The sequence below is a fragment of the Drosophila montana genome, unplaced genomic scaffold, assembly GCF_035044405.1.
Source record: "Drosophila montana isolate Dmon_TW-CO22-7 unplaced genomic scaffold, ASM3504440v1 contig_2081_1, whole genome shotgun sequence".
Taxonomy (NCBI): Eukaryota; Metazoa; Arthropoda; class Insecta; order Diptera; family Drosophilidae; genus Drosophila; species Drosophila montana.
In genome coordinates this window covers 1,736,221-1,751,832 of record NW_026996991.1, presented here as the reverse complement: position 1 = coordinate 1,751,832, position 15,612 = coordinate 1,736,221, and the positions used below count along the sequence as shown (strand labels likewise).

The following is a 15,612-nucleotide window of genomic DNA, read 5'->3' as shown; positions in this document are numbered from 1 at the left end:
TTTCCTAATTTTTAGAATGACAGGAAAATTCCAAAATTGATACTTTCAATTAATTACAAATAAAAATTATAGATTCCAAATTACCAAAAAATGCTATTTTATGCATAAATTATCAAGTTAAAATAAGACTAGGGCACACACCATTTCAAAATGGCGTCAATTATCAAAAGTTGTTTAGTTTTGCCAGTGTTATAGAAGGTTAAAGTTTAGGAAGAGCATTTACTAGAAACTTAAGTCCTTGGAATGCGAAGGATAGGAAAGAATATAAACCCATAGTATAGATACCAGCTTGTATCTCTTTATAACTTTTGGGCAGGTTAAATATAGCTTTTCTTATCTTGATTGACTGCTATTTTGAAAAACAATTCGTAACGAAACAGTCAGTTTCGGAGTTTAAACATCAAAACACTTGGCAAAACAAATTTATCAACACCAATTTTTGAAAACCAGGGACTGTAGCAAACTAATCGCGGTAAACAAAATAAAAGTAGTTGGGTGCAGTTATATCGATAGATTTGCTGCTGTGCAACAATTGTCAATCGTTAATCAGCTGTTGTTATAAATTTAAGACATTTTGTACGCATGTAGATCGAACATTTTAAAATTATTGTAGAGAAACAGAGAATATGTTGAAAATGTAAGTAGATCGATAGATCAATGCCGATCCGTGCAAGACGCTGATATTCCCTTTTATCAGCTGTCGCCTAGAAGAATGCAGGCAGCTGCGCAACTCCCAATTGTGGCCTCGTAAGCTCAGCAGCGGCGTCGAACAGGCACCGCCTTCATCTGCGTTTGGCGGTTGGCAAAGGCCCTGCGGGGAGGATACCGGCATTAGCATATACAATCATAGTGTGCGCGGCAAAGTTCCGCTGGTGCTGCGCAATCCCCAGATGGTCACTTGGTACACCTGTGGGCCGACGGTGTACGATAAGACGCATGTGGGACATGCCAGCACCTATGTCAAGGTGGATATAATACAGCGCATACTGCGGGACCACTTTAAGTACAACCTGGTGACGGCCATGAATATTACAGACGTGGATGATAAGATCATTAAGCGTAGCCGGGAGACCGGTCACAATTGGCTAGAACTAGCACACGCCTACGATGCGGAGTTCAAGGAGAGCATGATGTGGCTGAATGTAAAGCCGCCCAATCTGCGCGCGCACGTATCCGCAAATATTCCCGTCATCCAGCGCTTCATCGAGCACCTGCTGGTTAATCAGCAGGCTTACGTGGCCCAAGATAGTTCTGTATACTTTGATGTATCAAAATATGCGAACTATGGCAAGCTGGAGAAGATTAGCAAAGATGAGCATGCGGTAGCGGAGATGGGCAAGCGTAATTCTGCGGACTTTGCGCTCTGGAAGGCCCAAAAGGAGGAGCACGAGCCCAGCTGGCCTTCATCCTGGGGTGGCGCCGGACGACCTGGCTGGCATATTGAATGCAGCGCTATTGCCAGCATGTTTTTCGGGAACAAAGTGGATTTCCATGCGGGTGGCCTTGATTTGCGTTTTCCCCATCACGAGAACGAGGAGGCACAATGTTGTGCACACTTCCGGACCGATCAATGGGTCAACTACTGGCTGCATACCGGCCAGCTGCATTTGGTAGGTGAGGAGCAGAAGATGTCCAAATCTTTGGGCAACACCATAACCGTAGAGGAGCTGCTGCAAAAATACACAGCGGATGAGTTTCGCATGGCCTGCCTGTTGTCCAACTATCGCAACGCTATGCAGTACAGTGACCAGCTGATGCTGACAGCACGGCAAACTCTGCGCAAGTTCAAGAACTTTCACGCCGATCTCAGCGCCTACATGCAGTTCCAGAAGCCGCTGAAGCTACTCGACCAGGGCGCGCTGCAGGCACAGCTAAAGCACATGGTTCAGGAATATGATAACAGCCTGCGCGATGATTTTGACACGGCGCGTGGCATAGGCGTGCTGTTGGATCAGATGAGCAGCATCAGTCGCTGCATCAACGAGCAGCAGGCAGATGCACAACAGGATCCGGCCCACTGCCTAGACCTGCTGCTGGCGGCGGGCAACTTTATCAGCGTAGCGATGCTCAACTTTGGCATCAGTCCTCTGGCCGCGATTCAGCAGCAACAGCTACAACCAGCAGAGGCCACAGCCCGCGTCGACATCAATGCGCTGGTCGCTGATGTCCTGGCCATACGTTGCCAGCTGCGGGAGCAGGCTGTGAACGGCAATGTCAAGAATGTGGAGTTGTTGGGCCTATGTGATAGGCTACGGGATCTCCTGCAACGACATGGGTTCAGTGTTCGCGACCACAAGAAGGGCAGCTCCTGGGTTTATAGCGATCAAAAGAGCGCCTCCAGCAGCAGAAGAAGCTAAATTAGTGATCGTATAGTTATCAAATTGGAGTAAAACATTAGATGTTATTTAAAATTAAGGCGATATAGCTCGTAACTTATACGTTATATATTATTTATTTCCTCAGCTCGATATATTTTTTATTAAAATAACGTCTTGCTGAACATATATGTATTTTGGATGTCAAAGTTCCAAAATGAGTTTGAAGCGAATCGAATTCAAAAACCCGTAGCGATAACTACCATGGAAAATATAGGTTTATTTAGTAAGTCAGGATAAACAGTTTCGTATAGATAGATATTGAAATCTAGCATATATTCGATATTCATTGATAACATGGCTTTTTGGCATGACATTTTGCTAGGAATTCTTTGATTACATTTAGCTGCTTGTGGGTGGCTTAATTGTAAATGGTGGAGCACTCTGCCTTGTAGAGATGTTTGGTGATGAGATAATCTCGCACCAGTTTAAAGAAAGCGACCATGCTGGTGAAGGCCACAAAGCTAATGGACAGCACAAAATGCCATTCAATGCTGGCGGCGCTTAACGAGGCAATCTCCACCAGCAGCACGGCTGCCTGCAGCGTGGCCAACGTGGAGTAGATGACAGTGGGATTGTGGAACAGTTTCTATAAACGCAGAACGAAATATGTGAGCTAATGGAGTTCCTGCTTATGTCTTCTTACTTACATAGAAACGCAGATGACTGGCGTTGCCGGGCGTGGCCACCGTGACCAGTCCATGGCTACGGTAGAGAGCTCCATTGTGCTTGACCACAGTGCCATGACCGTAGACGGTGTACTTTGCCCAGTACTGAGCATTGGCTGCCACAATAAGCTGCGACGGCACTCCCGGAGCATCGCGATCCATACGCTGCCAGCTGCCCAGATGGAGGGTGGCACGATGCAGAGTGTCGCTGTATTTGGCCGGGTACAGGAAGACCGCAGACAAGCTAAATGCACCCAGGCACACAATTATGCAATGTTGGGCGGCGCGCATAACATTATACTGCACGCTGAGCGCCAGGAGACAGGGTATCAGCACCAGATAGGCATTCAGCATGCAGGTGAAAATTAACTGCTTGAAGCGCTTATTAAAGTCATGTCGCAGGATTTCAATCTCGTCGCGAATTTGGACGGCGTTCGTGGTGCAACTGTGCACGGGCATGTCGTTGATATAGACGCCAGGCACCTCGAATCTAGTGCGCAGAAACGGCTCCAACTGAAAGCCAAAGATGATTAGATACACGACCACACTGAAAAGGAAGAAGCTAAATGTAGTAGGAAGTGGGCCAAGTACGCAGCTGCTTACGGATAACTGAGATAGAAGAGCAACATGTAGGAGTGCTTCTGATAGAGCCTGAAGGCGCAGTAGCACAGACCCAGCTGGACAAGGCCACCAAAGCCATACTTGATGTCCAAACGCACCAGACGACGCTCGTTGCTCTTCCACTTGGCCAGCAGCATGCAGTAAAGGAACCGTCGCGTATTCAGTATGAGTATGAGATAGCGTAAATATGGATCGATTAGCTCAATGTTCTGCAAGTGGAAAATGTTATTTGGGTACTGCGGCAAATTACGATTACCATAGACACTTACCACCATGTGCCGTGTTTGAAATTGTGGCAGCCACCAGTTTGTGCGATAAATGTTGATGAATTGAACAATGGCTGCGCCCATGGTAAAGGCGCACATAATGAGCTCACTAAGCCATTCGGATGTGGTTGCGTGCTCTGGAAAAGGTATATGTTTGGGCATTGTCACCTGCTGTGTGCCCATTTTGGTTGACATGCTGCGCTGAAAACAGTCGTGTGCATCGCTAGAGCTGCTGCCATCGCTGCGTTCATCATAAACCATTTTATTTTGGGGCATTCTCAACCAATTGGAAACTACATTTAAACAAATTGCCGGAATCGCAGTTGGCTACACGATAAACTACTGTATCAATAATCGATAAATCGCTATATCGATTATTTTTCGGTAATCGATGATGACAAACAGCAAAAAAAGGAATCTGTGTTGTAAAAACTAACAAGTACAATATTTTCCATTTATTTCAATCGGGTGTCTGGCAACACTGCAAGCAATCGCAATAAACAGCTGCTCTGGCTGATTTTATAACAAATTTTGTTTGTGCATAGAAATTCAAAACAACCACTTGTAATACTCAAAGTTCATATAAAATGATGCGCTACGAAGGCAACGAAAAGCTGGCGGATGAAACAGCTTGTGCTGGCGTACGTGCAGATCTGAAAATGTGCCTGCTGGAGAGCGAGTGTTGTCGGTTGGATCGCAAGACGCCCCGGCAATGCCTGCAGGACAACAGTGTGCCGCCAGAGTGTCAGGTGCTGCGAAACACCTTTTATGAGTGCAAGCGTTCGTTGGTGAGTGGCCTGTAGCCACATATATAACCCAACTTAATATAAATATCCACATCATTCCAGCTGGATAATCGGCAACGCTTTCGCGGCCACAAGGGCTACTAAAAACCCAGCACAGTGTCTCCGCAAACTTTAAACTTATTTTATTTGTTACTTAGCGTTTACTAAATACAACACGAATTAGACACAAACTGTCCAACTTAATTGCGGCGTCGACGCACGCGCGAAATGCGCCAAGCATTTGGCTCCTCGTATTTGTTGTAGAGCGGCTCCAGTCGTTGGTTTTTCTTGAACTTGCTGAGCTTGGTGGGATCCGAGAAGCGGAAGAAAGATGGCGCAAATTCCACCAGCCATTTGGGATCAATTGTGGTTACCTCGCGCATATACTCCTTTGTCGTCTGCACCAGCTCATGGTAGATGACCCACTCGGGCTGGCGATTGAACAGCGCGCTCGATGGATGTATATAGACCACTTGGGAGTCGACGAGGGTGCGATAGCCCTCTTGCGGATCCTTTTTGGCCGCATTCCGAAAGAAGCCCGAGCAGACGGCCTTCTGTATGCGCACCGAGTTCTTACCCGCAGACACCACGTCCAGCTTGTGGCGATCCATGATGCCCAGCAGCTGTTTGCGCACATCTTGCGAACGTTTCAGCGTTCGGATTTGCACAAAGTTTTCGTAGCACCAGGCATTCGAGAATTTGTTGTTCTTCCAGCTGTTGTAAACGGCCAGCAGCGTCAAATGGTCACCTGCAGGGATAATAATTAAATTAGTAAAAGTTAACATTGTAAAAGGGTTGCACCTTTCCCACAAGGGTAGAAAATTGTTCTTCATTCGACCCGCTTTCAAAGTTATTTTTGAAAATGTATTCACTTATTGTCAAATCCACCCAAATAGGTTGAAAGTGAGAGCTTACCTTCCGCCTGGTTAAACTTGGCCTTCTTTTGATCGGCCAGCGCTTGCTTGTCCTTGGGCCTGTAGAACACGTTCTGCACGCTGAGCATGGACACAATTGTTAGGATCTCGTCAGAGCATTGCAGCGCCACGGACATGATGAGCATTTTGGATAGATTTGGCTCCAGCGGAAACTCGGCCATCCGGCGACCGAGACGCGTCAGCAAACCCTCATCATCTAGCGCGGAGAGCGAGTGCAGCTGCTCCAAAGCCATGACCAGCGACTCCACTGGCGGCGCATCCATGAAATCAAAGTGCAGCAAATCGTTGATGCCCATGGTCTTCAACTGGAGCACTGTGGTGGCCAGATTGGTACGCTGGATCTCCGGCACTGGCGTTGGCAGCATCTCGTCCCGATATGCTCGCTCCGTGTAGAGGCGATAGCATTTGCCGGGTCCAGTGCGGCCCGCTCGGCCGGCACGCTGCTTGGCGGCTGCCTGCGAAATGGGCGTGACCACCAGCGAGTCCATGCCCGTCTTGGAATTGTAGACCTTCTGTTTTACAAAGCCGGGATCAACCACATAGAAGATGCCATCAATTGTAAGCGATGTTTCCGCTATATTTGTGGCAATCACCACTTTGCGACTGCCGGCGGGCGCTGGATCAAAGATGCGAGTCTGCATCTCAGAGGGCAGTGCCGAGTACACGGGCAATATGATCAGCTCCGGCACATCTGGTCCCAGGCTCTTCATGCGCTCGTAGAGTATCTCGCAGGCGGTGTCAATCTCCTCCTGACCCGTTAGGAACAGCAGTATGTCTCCTGGAGGTTCACGCAAATGGATTTGCATGACAGTTATCAGCGAGGCATCCAAATAGTCTGTCTCCGGCTCCTTAGTGTACAGCACCTCCACAGGAAACGTGCGTCCGGGTATTGTAAAAATGGGCGCCTCGAAGAAGTACTGCGAAAACTTGACCGCATCCAGCGTTGCCGAGGTGACAATTAGCTTCAGTTCCGGCCGCTTTTGCACGGCGGTCTTTAGTAGACCGAAGAGCACATCCGTGTGTATAGTGCGCTCGTGCGCCTCGTCCAACATGATGACCGAGTAGGTCTTCAGCTCCGCCTCCATGAGGCACTCGCGCAACAACATGCCGTCTGTCATGTACTTGATGACCGTCTCAGGACTGGTGCAATCCTCGAAACGTATCGTATAGCCCACCTCCTGGCCAAGGCGACAACCGTACTCCTCAGCCACACGCTTTGCCACGGACATGGCAGCCACACGACGCGGCTGCGTGCAGCCAATCTTGCCCCGTGCTGTAAATCCGCATTCGCCCAAATACTGGGTAATCTGTGTGGTCTTCCCAGAGCCCGTTTCGCCAATGACAATCAGTATCTGGTTGTCCGCAACGGCCTTTATGAGATCGTCGCGCAGCTTGTAAATGGGCAGCGATTGACGCTGCTCGACGAGCGTCAGATCCGTTTTCTTGCCGAAGGAGGATTTCTTGCCGCCAATGACATGCTTCTTCCATTCGGGCACCTCCTGGGGTGCGGCGCCCATGCCGCGCATATTGGCCGCCAGATGGCGTGAGCTGTCATCCTCGGGCAGTGGATCGATCCAGTTCTTGTTGAGGTTGCTGGGCAGGGCTTCCATTTCCTGTTCCCGTTGCAGCATTTTCTGCTCGCGTCGCTCCTTGGACAACGCTGACTGCATCATGGCTGCCTGGGCAAGCGATCCATCCGGATTTTTGACTATGCGCACGGGCGACAGATCGTGCAGTGCACGTCCATGGCCGGAGAGGAATGGTGGCTCCTCTTCTACAATTTCTATTTCAATGTCCGCCTCGTCGTCCTCATCCTTCGGCAGTAGGCCCGTCTCCTCATCAAAGTCGGGCATTTCGCTGCGATCCAAAACACCGGAGCTAATCATTTGCTTAATCTCCCACCGCTCCGGACTGGAGATGCGTGTGACGCGCTTGCGGGACTCGTGCTCGTCGCCATCAATGTTGTTGCCCTGCAGATTGAGCATGGAGGATGTGCTGCTGTAGGGTCCATCAGGATTGCGATCACGTAACGATACCGCATCCTCCTCTGGTGCATGCGACAGCGGATTGAGGTCGCGTCCGCTCTCCTGGTCCACTTCCTTCATGGAAAGCGAAACCTTTTGGCCCGTCAGCGACATGACCTTAACCTTGACCGTCTGATTGCGGGCCACCACCTCGGTCACATCGGTGACGCGACCCTCGGCGCGGAGCTGCGAGATGTGCACCAAACCTTCCCAGCGCTTGCGTAGCCCAAACAGCTGCACGAAGCAACCAAATGGCACTATGTTAGCCACCTTGCCGGAATAGATTTTTCCCAGCTCGGGATCATCGCTCATCACAGCTGCCGGTGGCGGCATTTTATCCTGTTGCTGGCGGCTGCTGCGTTCGCGGGAACGAGAACGAGAGCGTCGTCTTCGTTGTTCGTGTCTGTCGTTATGCGGCTCCCGTGAGCTGGAGCGACGCCTGCGACGATCACGATCCCGATCCTCCCGGGATCTGCTCCGCCTGCGTCGACGGTCCTTATCCCGATTGCTATCCCTATCCCGCTCCTTATCCCGATTGCTATCCCTATCCCGCTCCTTATCTCTTTGCCTATCCCTGTCGTGCTCCTTATCTCTTTGCCTTTCCCTGTCCCGCTCCTTATCTCTCTGCTTATCCCTATCCCGCTCCTTGTCACGACTCCGACTGCGCTCTTTGCGTCTAATCCGCTCGCGTGAACTGGATCTTTGCCGCCGCCTGCTCTCTTTGCCATCCCTCTGCTCTTGGCTGTCACCTGGTGCCAAAGCCTCCAGTTCCAGCATGGCCGCATCCACGTCGCTCATTTCGTTCTTTTTCTGTTTGGGCTCTTTGACACCCTGTCCCTCTTTGTCATCATCCTCCTTCGACAGCTTGCTACTGAATTTGTCATTAGGCAAAGCTAACCCGGGAAACATTTTGATTAGCTTCGATTTTTTGTCCCCTTTGCTGTTACTGTCCTGTCCATTCATTGCCTTTGCATCGCCCCCAGCACGACTAGGCCGCATTAAATTAATGATGCGCTGTAAATTCTGCACAAGCGAATCGGGAAATTCAGCGCCATTTTCCAGGAGCGCCTTGCGAAACGCATCGTAGCTGCGATGCTTGTGCTCCAGATCGATGATAAATTCGGCCAGGTCCTTGTCATTGATGCCCAAGTGATTGTCCAGCTCTGTGCAGATTTTCGATACCAGCGACAGGTACTCCAGCTGCTGCAGCTCGTCCATTTTGCAAAATGAACGCAATAAACTGCGACAATAATTCAATAAGTTTATAAAACGGACACAAAACGTTTCGAAAGAAAAGTTAAACAAAATGAGCACGCCAACTAGGGATGAGTTCGTGCAAAACACGATGCGATACCTTTTCTTTTACCAATCGCAGCATAAATGTACCAAAACTAGTACTTGATTAACTCAATGGTACTCTTGTTCAAATACTTTATTTTTAATAGAAATTTGTTTTAATATTGGAAAAAATTAATAAACATTTGGTAATAATTGCTGATAAACATCGTAAATATCTGCCCGTACCTAATCCCGATCATATCGAAAAAGAAATTTATATGCACATTACAGTAACACGACTTGCGCTCATATCAAACATGAACGAAACAGCTGTTTTGCGGACAGTGCTGTAAAACGCCATTAGTGCATAGAGTGGCAACACTTTTGTACTCTTGACATATTTTGAGCTAGCTACGCTCGCTTTGTAATGTTTTGTATTTTGTTTATAAGTTTCAAAATATACGTTTGAGTTCAAGTGAGAAATTGTTTACAAAACGCTTCGGAAATGTCTTCGTTTTTCGAGTGCTTCAACAATTTCGTGCAAAGCGGTGGACATGTTGCACAGAATGTCGCCCATGAAGAAAGCGAACAGCATCATCCGCCGAATAATACTAATATGCCGCCTGCAACGCCTACACCCAGTGATACAGTAAGTAGATAGATTTATTATAAAACTGTAATTTCATAATACAGCGCGGATGTTGCGTTGTTGTTAAATATATGGTAGCGAAATTGCTTAGCTTAGGGGGCAATTGCTAGCAGTGTTTGGAGTTGCCAGACATGCGCACAGTTACATACACTTTTAATCGTACCAGCCTGGCAACGCCCAAAGCACACGCCATGTTTTAATTGCAAAGACGCAGGAACTAATTTGTTGAGGAAAACTTAGAAAACACAGGAATTAAAAAAAAATTAACAATATCGCGACATCGATTAAAATTTGATTCTGAATAGAAAAGTGCTAATAGTTTGTGTATATTGAAAAACACCGCCAAGGTCGCTGCAACGCAGCCTAAGAAGAAGAAAACCTGCAGCCAGCGAGTAACCAAATAAAACAAATAATTAAAAAACAAAAAACTACACACAAAATGGTGCCAATGAAGCAAACGAAAAACAATAAAAGCGAAATTATGGTGGTCGAGAAGAAACCAAAGATGCAGTCGGCCAACACAAACACCTCGATTATTACATATAGCCCGAGCAAATTTATTGCCAGGGCTGGCAACCCGTACACAAAAATACAAACCCACACACACACGCACACACATATAGCCAGAGCGTCGGCTCCAGCAGCAGCAGCAACAACGACAGCAACGGCCAAAATACCAACAGCTGGAGCCGCAAACACCTCGTACTATGTGGTTAAGGCGGGCCAGCTGGGTAGCGCCGCGTCCATATTGAGCTCACCACCCAAAGCAGCAGCAGCGGCGGCGGCAGCAGCTGCGGCAGCCGCGTCTGCACCGATTTCAACAGAGAGTGTAATAATACGTCATACGCCATTCTACTCCTCACTTCAGATTCTAAAGCACGCGCACTAATCTGTCCTGCATGAGTCACTCACACTTTAATCCTTACTAGCATCCAACTCCATTTGATCTATTTCTAAATTATCTTGTAATCTTGATTGTCAATTCCTTTCCTTCTAAATATTTGTTGCATTTGTTGCAGTCCAGCACAATTTCGGCACCCAGCGAAACAGCCCCCATGGAGCATACCTATATGCGCGATGCTCCGCGCCCGGACAACACCATAAACAATGGCCTGGCACCGGCACGCACCATTCTCGTGCGCCATGCGCCGCAGTGCCCCACCTGCCACACATATCCAGCTCATGAGGAGTCTGGTGACGCGCAGCAGTCGGCACATATTCCGCCATACGATGAGATTGCGGCAAAGGAGCTGATGAACGAGTGCGCACGCATTGCCAAATATGTGCGAAACAGCAATTCCGACGAGCAGGATTGGCAGGCACGCATTAACCGGTAAGTGTATTAAATATGACTGACTAATTTAATAAAATTATAAACTGGTTCTCTATTCAGAGTTGGCTGGACACATATGCAGGAAACATTGTTTGATAAAGTTGCGACCATATTGGATCAGGATCAATTGGCGCGACTTGCCAACGACAAGCGCCAGAATGAGGCAGTGCATCGGCGGGTGGCCGTTGACAAATCCAGTTCTCGCATGCGGCGCGCCTTGGCCAGCATTGCCTGGGAGCCACGCACCACGCAGTGGCTGCATGCACTGCTCATGGAACAGCTGCCACCTTCGTATATGGCTTCCTATCTAGACATTATACAAACTCTGAAAAGCAAGCTGCCCACACTAATTGATAAAATGCTGTTCAGTCGGCCGCTGAACAATAGCCAAGAACTGCTTGCCCCAGTTATGAAAAAGCGATGGCAACCAGAGATACTGGCCAAGTCGCGACATCTGGCACACAATGCCATAATGGTTGCGGTGCCTAATATGCCCACCAGTGGCCCAGTGCCGGAGCGTATGCAAAATTGGTATCAAGCCTTGGCCAGCATAACACAAATTGTTCAAATCACGCTGCCCAATACGAGTAAGTAGCTTATTGGACGCATCGCCTGGCATATTTTGTTATTATTCTGTAATTCATGCTGCACAGATGATCGCATTGGACGCCAGAATCTGGATCAAGTGGCCGAGACGATTGTCTCGCTGACACGCGTACGCATACACGAGCTACGCACAGAGAATCCCAATCGTGGAATAATTCTGATTGGCTTCAATGCCGGCTCTGCTCTGGCCCTTCAAGTGGCAATGTCGGAGAGCGTTGCTTGCGTCATTTGCATGGGCTTTGCGTACAATACGTTGCGCGGACCGCGCGGTGCTCCGGATGATCGCTTGCTGGATATAAAGGCGCCAATTTTGTTTGTCATCGGTCAGAATGCGGCACGCAGCAGCCAGGAGGAAATGGAGGGTTTGCGGGAGCGCATGCAATCTGAATCCTCGCTGGTCGTCGTGGGCAGTGCGGATGATGCGCTGCGTGTGCCCAAAAGCAAGCGACGCATTGAGGGTGTCACACAAGCCATGGTGGATTCCATGGTGGTGGTAGGTCTTCTACTAAAACATATGATTTTCATTGTGATATATAAGCATTCTCCGCAATTCTTTGCAGGATGAGGTCTACGAGTTTGTTAACAAGACGCTGAGCAATCCGCCGGGTCCGCGCATGCCCACTTCGCTGCTGGGCAGCAATTCGTATCAGCGCCAGCCCAAACAACAGCAGCATATCCTGGCCGATGGCAGTGTCAACAAGGTGCCGCTCGCCTCAGCGCGAAAGCGCAAAGCTCATGACGGGCAGGAGGAGGGCGGCATGCAGGCCACCAAATCCAAAATCGTGCCGCACAGTGAGTAGAATTTTCAACTTTTAATTTCACTAAAATCATTTGATCATCATCTAAACATCATTATTAATAATTTTACCTACCCGTAATCCAACCGTTCTCCTTTTGCATGTTGCCGCACGTTGCACGTTCTCCCCAAACATCCCTCAAAAAAATCATTTTGCACCAATCCACTAATTCCACTAATCAAACAGAAGTGCGCGCTCCCAAATTGCCCAAACCAAAGCCGCCGCGACTCATTGATCCGTTTGCGGTCAAGCGAAAGGGTAAATCCAAAGTGTGAAAGCTGCGACAAAGACCATCGCTGGCTTGTTCCCAATATCAGGGACCGTAACGGTTATGAGTCTTTGCATGTTCAACTTACTACAGTAAAAGCTCTTATAATGGACAACTCACTTTTTGATCCCCTTGAACCAAAGTTCATATAAAAGCGCTCATAATAAGTTAAAGTAATGATTTATTTTTAATTAATACCATTAGGGTCTGATATAGGGAGCTTTCACTGTATTTATGTGCATCATTTTTAGTTATTCATCAAACTAACCATTATGCATGATGTTCGCCTTATTATTATTATAATTTTAACGTTCATACATACTCATGATTTATATTTACGGTCCCTGTCTTAATATGCTGATCATTCCTCCGTTTCATCGACTAACAGTAACCATTTCCACAGTTGGGCGCCCACGCACGCGTCCACTGCCCGGTGGCGTGCCCACTGCGATAAAGCCAAGCATGGCGGAGAAGCATTCGCTGAGCAACGAGGAGATGAACATGTCCATTGAGTCTATCTTGGAGGAAACACTTGAATATGATGATAGCCAGCCGTCAGTGCCTGCGCCAGCTGTTGTGAAGCCAACGCCAAGTATGGTCAAGCCCCCGCCGACCACCGTTTCGCTGTCAACAGGCACCAAGATCAAGATGATACCCTCCAGCCAGTTTGTGCAGTTGAAGGCGCTACCCACGCAGAGCAAACTGGTCAACTACACCATCAGCAAGAACAGCAACAACAGCAGCAGCAGCCCCACAGTGGCGGGCACAACGAGCATTGGCAGTATTGTGAAGACCTTGCCCGCCTCCAGTGGCCAGCAGATCTTTACGCTTAAAACCCCCACGGGCCAAACAACGCAGTTTGTAACTGCTGCTCCCACCGGCGCCGCCAGCTCAACTCCATCCGCGGCCCAGCAAAAGTATACGGTGGTTAAGAATGCCAGCGGCATAACTATGTTGCAAATGACTAAAAATATGCCGGCGCCATCGCCAAGCATAGCTAACAGCATGGATCTATCCAATATCATAGACATGCCCATTGTGTTTGCGGACAACGAGGGCAACTTTGCCGAACAGCAGCAGCAACAGCTACAACAACAACAACAGCAGCAGCAGCAGCTGCAGCTGCAACAAGTGGAACCCATTAAAAATGGTAACAAGATTTGGTATCCATTAAATCAAACGGATTTTTATGTATATTGTTTGCTCTTTCAGCAGCCGCCGGCGCCAGCCCATTGATTATCAGCCAGAAGATCCTAAAGGAGGCCCCCAATACCATCAAGCCCAACAGCATTGTCACCAATAGCAAGGGTATTGTGATAAACAAAGGCATCCAGCAGTTGTTTACCACAACACCAACTACCATAGGGGGTGGCAATAAGCTTGTCTACTTGAATCGCAGCACCATGAAGCCGGTGGGCACAACGACGACAGCGCGTCTGCCAAGCGGCGCCACAGCTCTGCCCATACGTATTGTGAGCAGCCCCAAGCCGCCAACTGCTGGCACGCCCACAACGAGCAGCTCCTTGCTGTTGGATGCGGCGAATGTGAAGACGCTTAATCTGCAGACAATCAAGACAACTGCGGGCACGCCCGTACTAAACCCTGTCACGTCGGGCGCACTGCGTCTGGGCAACAAGACCTATCCGCAGTTTCAGGTCATCAACAGTCCAGTTGTTAACACCACCATAGCAGGCGATGGCAAACAGCCGCTGCGCAATATTTACTTCAAATCTGCGACGGGCCTCAAGCCCGTGCAAATGTTGGCCAATCGGTCGCCGGCCATACCGGCCATAGCGCCGGGCGGCGCTGCAGTGCGTCGCGTGCTAAACATTGGCGCCATGGCCAAGCCAACCACTGTGACAGTTAACGCCCACGCTATCAAGGACTCAAAGATCATCAAAGCAGCGACGACGCCAACAACGACGACGACAGGCACCATAGGAACGCTCACGCAGAGCAAGCCCTTGGAACAGTAGCTGTGGCGCGAGCTTTGCTGAGCATCTTCCTCCCGCGCTGTTTGTTAACTTTACATTAAGATAAAGTACTTGGACTCTAGAATTCTAAAGATATGCCATAAGTTATATTAGTGTAAATAGACCTTGTTGATCTTTAAATACATTTACAGATTTGAATAATTTTATGATCAGCATTTGTTACGTAAACAGTGAAAGCTCTTTTGAGCGGACGCCCAGGCTATTCGTTTTTTATTCGAATAGGAATAAATGTATAGGAAAATCTCTTAACAAATATTAATGTTTGTTTATATTTTAATCAACATTTACTGTATGTATAACATTTTTAGTATCTTTAAAAAAGAAATTTATGAAAACTTTGAGAAAGTTCAATTTACAAATAATTTATTCGTTTGGACAAAGTTTTGGGAATAGATAGGAACCAAATTGGCCAATTAAAGTTGTTCGCTAGCGTACATTATTTCGTGGCCTTGGGTTGTGTTATATAAATATATATTCCAGAGCCAAAACGGGAATAGAAGCTCTATATTGACATATACATATGTGTATATAAATTTTATAATGTACGTAGATATAGCAAATTGTGCAAATTCCTGAGAGTCTCGCTGAAGTTTTCAGTTACTTTCAGCTTAGCTCCCATTGGCTGCGCTGTCGTCGTCGCCGCCGTCAACGTCGCCGCCAGCGTCGCCGTCGGCGTCAGCACAGGAAATGAAGTCGTGAGAAATCCGCAGCGCTATCAAAAATCCGACAAAAGGCCACCAATTCCAGGTAACAATAAATAAAAATAAAATACTTCTACTTGAAAATTTGAATGCGTAAAACGGAATTTAACTAACAATTACAACAAATATATATACATACATATTAATTTGACGGTCAGTTTCTGCGTTACGTAAGCTGCGTTTCACACGCTGCACTGGGTTAGTGCTTGTCAAACTGTAGACAACTAGGAGCATTTTCCTTTTTCGCTGAGCGCTGCATATATTTTTTTATTGTTGGTCTTTGTGAGGAGTCGAAATGGGGTATATTAGTTT

At 47.9% G+C, this 15,612-nt stretch overlaps 5 protein-coding genes across 10 annotated transcripts; 3 read left to right on the top strand and 2 right to left on the bottom strand.

The window, feature by feature from the left end:
- The first annotated feature begins 158 nt into the window (after positions 1-158).
- CysRS-m (cysteine--tRNA ligase-like protein, mitochondrial) lies at positions 159-2,502 on the top strand. Its single transcript, XM_064680123.1, has 2 exons — positions 159-637; positions 698-2,502. Exons 1-2 carry the CDS (start codon positions 627-629, stop codon positions 2,355-2,357), a joined length of 1,671 nt encoding a protein of 556 aa, XP_064536193.1. The 5' UTR covers positions 159-626; the 3' UTR covers positions 2,358-2,502.
- A 73-nt stretch (positions 2,503-2,575) lies between these two features.
- On the bottom strand, positions 2,576-4,279 carry LOC135426821 (transmembrane protein 39A). The gene is made up of 4 exons (XM_064680124.1): positions 3,934-4,279; positions 3,647-3,873; positions 3,026-3,590; positions 2,576-2,964 (listed from the first exon to the last, which is right to left on the bottom strand). Exons 1-4 carry the CDS (start codon positions 4,204-4,206, stop codon positions 2,737-2,739), a joined length of 1,293 nt encoding a protein of 430 aa, XP_064536194.1. The 5' UTR covers positions 4,207-4,279; the 3' UTR covers positions 2,576-2,736.
- Positions 4,280-4,380: 101 nt separating this feature from the next.
- Positions 4,381-4,906, top strand: LOC135426822 (cytochrome c oxidase assembly factor 5). The gene is made up of 2 exons (XM_064680125.1): positions 4,381-4,718; positions 4,779-4,906. The coding sequence occupies exons 1-2, from the start codon at positions 4,518-4,520 to the stop codon at positions 4,818-4,820; spliced, it is 243 nt and encodes an 80-aa protein (XP_064536195.1). The 5' UTR covers positions 4,381-4,517; the 3' UTR covers positions 4,821-4,906.
- pea (ATP-dependent RNA helicase pea) lies at positions 4,838-8,990 on the bottom strand. Its single transcript, XM_064680122.1, has 2 exons — positions 5,631-8,990; positions 4,838-5,463 (listed from the first exon to the last, which is right to left on the bottom strand). Exons 1-2 carry the CDS (start codon positions 8,890-8,892, stop codon positions 4,916-4,918), a joined length of 3,810 nt encoding a protein of 1,269 aa, XP_064536192.1. The 5' UTR covers positions 8,893-8,990; the 3' UTR covers positions 4,838-4,915.
- A 359-nt stretch (positions 8,991-9,349) lies between these two features.
- Positions 9,350-14,852, top strand: Rcd1 (Reduction in Cnn dots 1). Of its 6 annotated transcripts, none has more exons than XM_064679807.1 (8): positions 9,350-9,601; positions 10,621-10,934; positions 10,995-11,521; positions 11,588-12,033; positions 12,101-12,332; positions 12,524-12,595; positions 13,009-13,755; positions 13,818-14,852. In XM_064679807.1, the coding sequence occupies exons 1-8, from the start codon at positions 9,458-9,460 to the stop codon at positions 14,579-14,581; spliced, it is 3,246 nt and encodes a 1,081-aa protein (XP_064535877.1). In that variant the 5' UTR covers positions 9,350-9,457; the 3' UTR covers positions 14,582-14,852. The 6 variants fall into 6 exon arrangements, with proteins under 6 accessions (XP_064535877.1, XP_064535878.1, XP_064535874.1 ...); XM_064679804.1 differs by lacking the exon at positions 9,350-9,601 and adding an exon at positions 9,784-10,430 and having other exon boundaries at positions 13,821-14,852; XM_064679803.1 differs by lacking the exon at positions 9,350-9,601 and adding an exon at positions 9,784-10,430.
- The last annotated feature ends 760 nt before the right edge of the window (positions 14,853-15,612 follow it).

Excerpts from the sequence above, each read along its gene's own strand:
- pea (XM_064680122.1), bottom strand. The coding sequence starts at position 8,892 with ATGGACGAGCTGCAGCAGCTGGAGTACCTGTCGCTGGTATCGAAAATC. Across the intron at positions 5,464-5,630 it reads CAAGTTTAACCAGGCGGAAG|GTGACCATTTGACGCTGCTG; the intron begins GTAAGCTCTCAC and ends TTATCCCTGCAG.
- LOC135426821 (XM_064680124.1), bottom strand. The coding sequence starts at position 4,206 with ATGCCCCAAAATAAAATGGTTTATGATGAACGCAGCGATGGCAGCAGC. Across the intron at positions 3,591-3,646 it reads CTCTTCTATCTCAGTTATCC|TGTGGTCGTGTATCTAATCA; the intron begins GTAAGCAGCTGC and ends CTTCCTTTTCAG. Across the intron at positions 2,965-3,025 it reads CCAGTCATCTGCGTTTCTAT|AAACTGTTCCACAATCCCAC; the intron begins GTAAGTAAGAAG and ends CTGCGTTTATAG.
- Rcd1 (XM_064679803.1), top strand. The coding sequence starts at position 10,041 with ATGGTGCCAATGAAGCAAACGAAAAACAATAAAAGCGAAATTATGGTG. Across the intron at positions 11,522-11,587 it reads AATCACGCTGCCCAATACGA|ATGATCGCATTGGACGCCAG; the intron begins GTAAGTAGCTTA and ends CATGCTGCACAG. Across the intron at positions 13,756-13,817 it reads AGTGGAACCCATTAAAAATG|CAGCCGCCGGCGCCAGCCCA; the intron begins GTAACAAGATTT and ends TTGCTCTTTCAG.
- LOC135426822 (XM_064680125.1), top strand. The coding sequence starts at position 4,518 with ATGATGCGCTACGAAGGCAACGAAAAGCTGGCGGATGAAACAGCTTGT. Across the intron at positions 4,719-4,778 it reads ATGAGTGCAAGCGTTCGTTG|CTGGATAATCGGCAACGCTT; the intron begins GTGAGTGGCCTG and ends ACATCATTCCAG.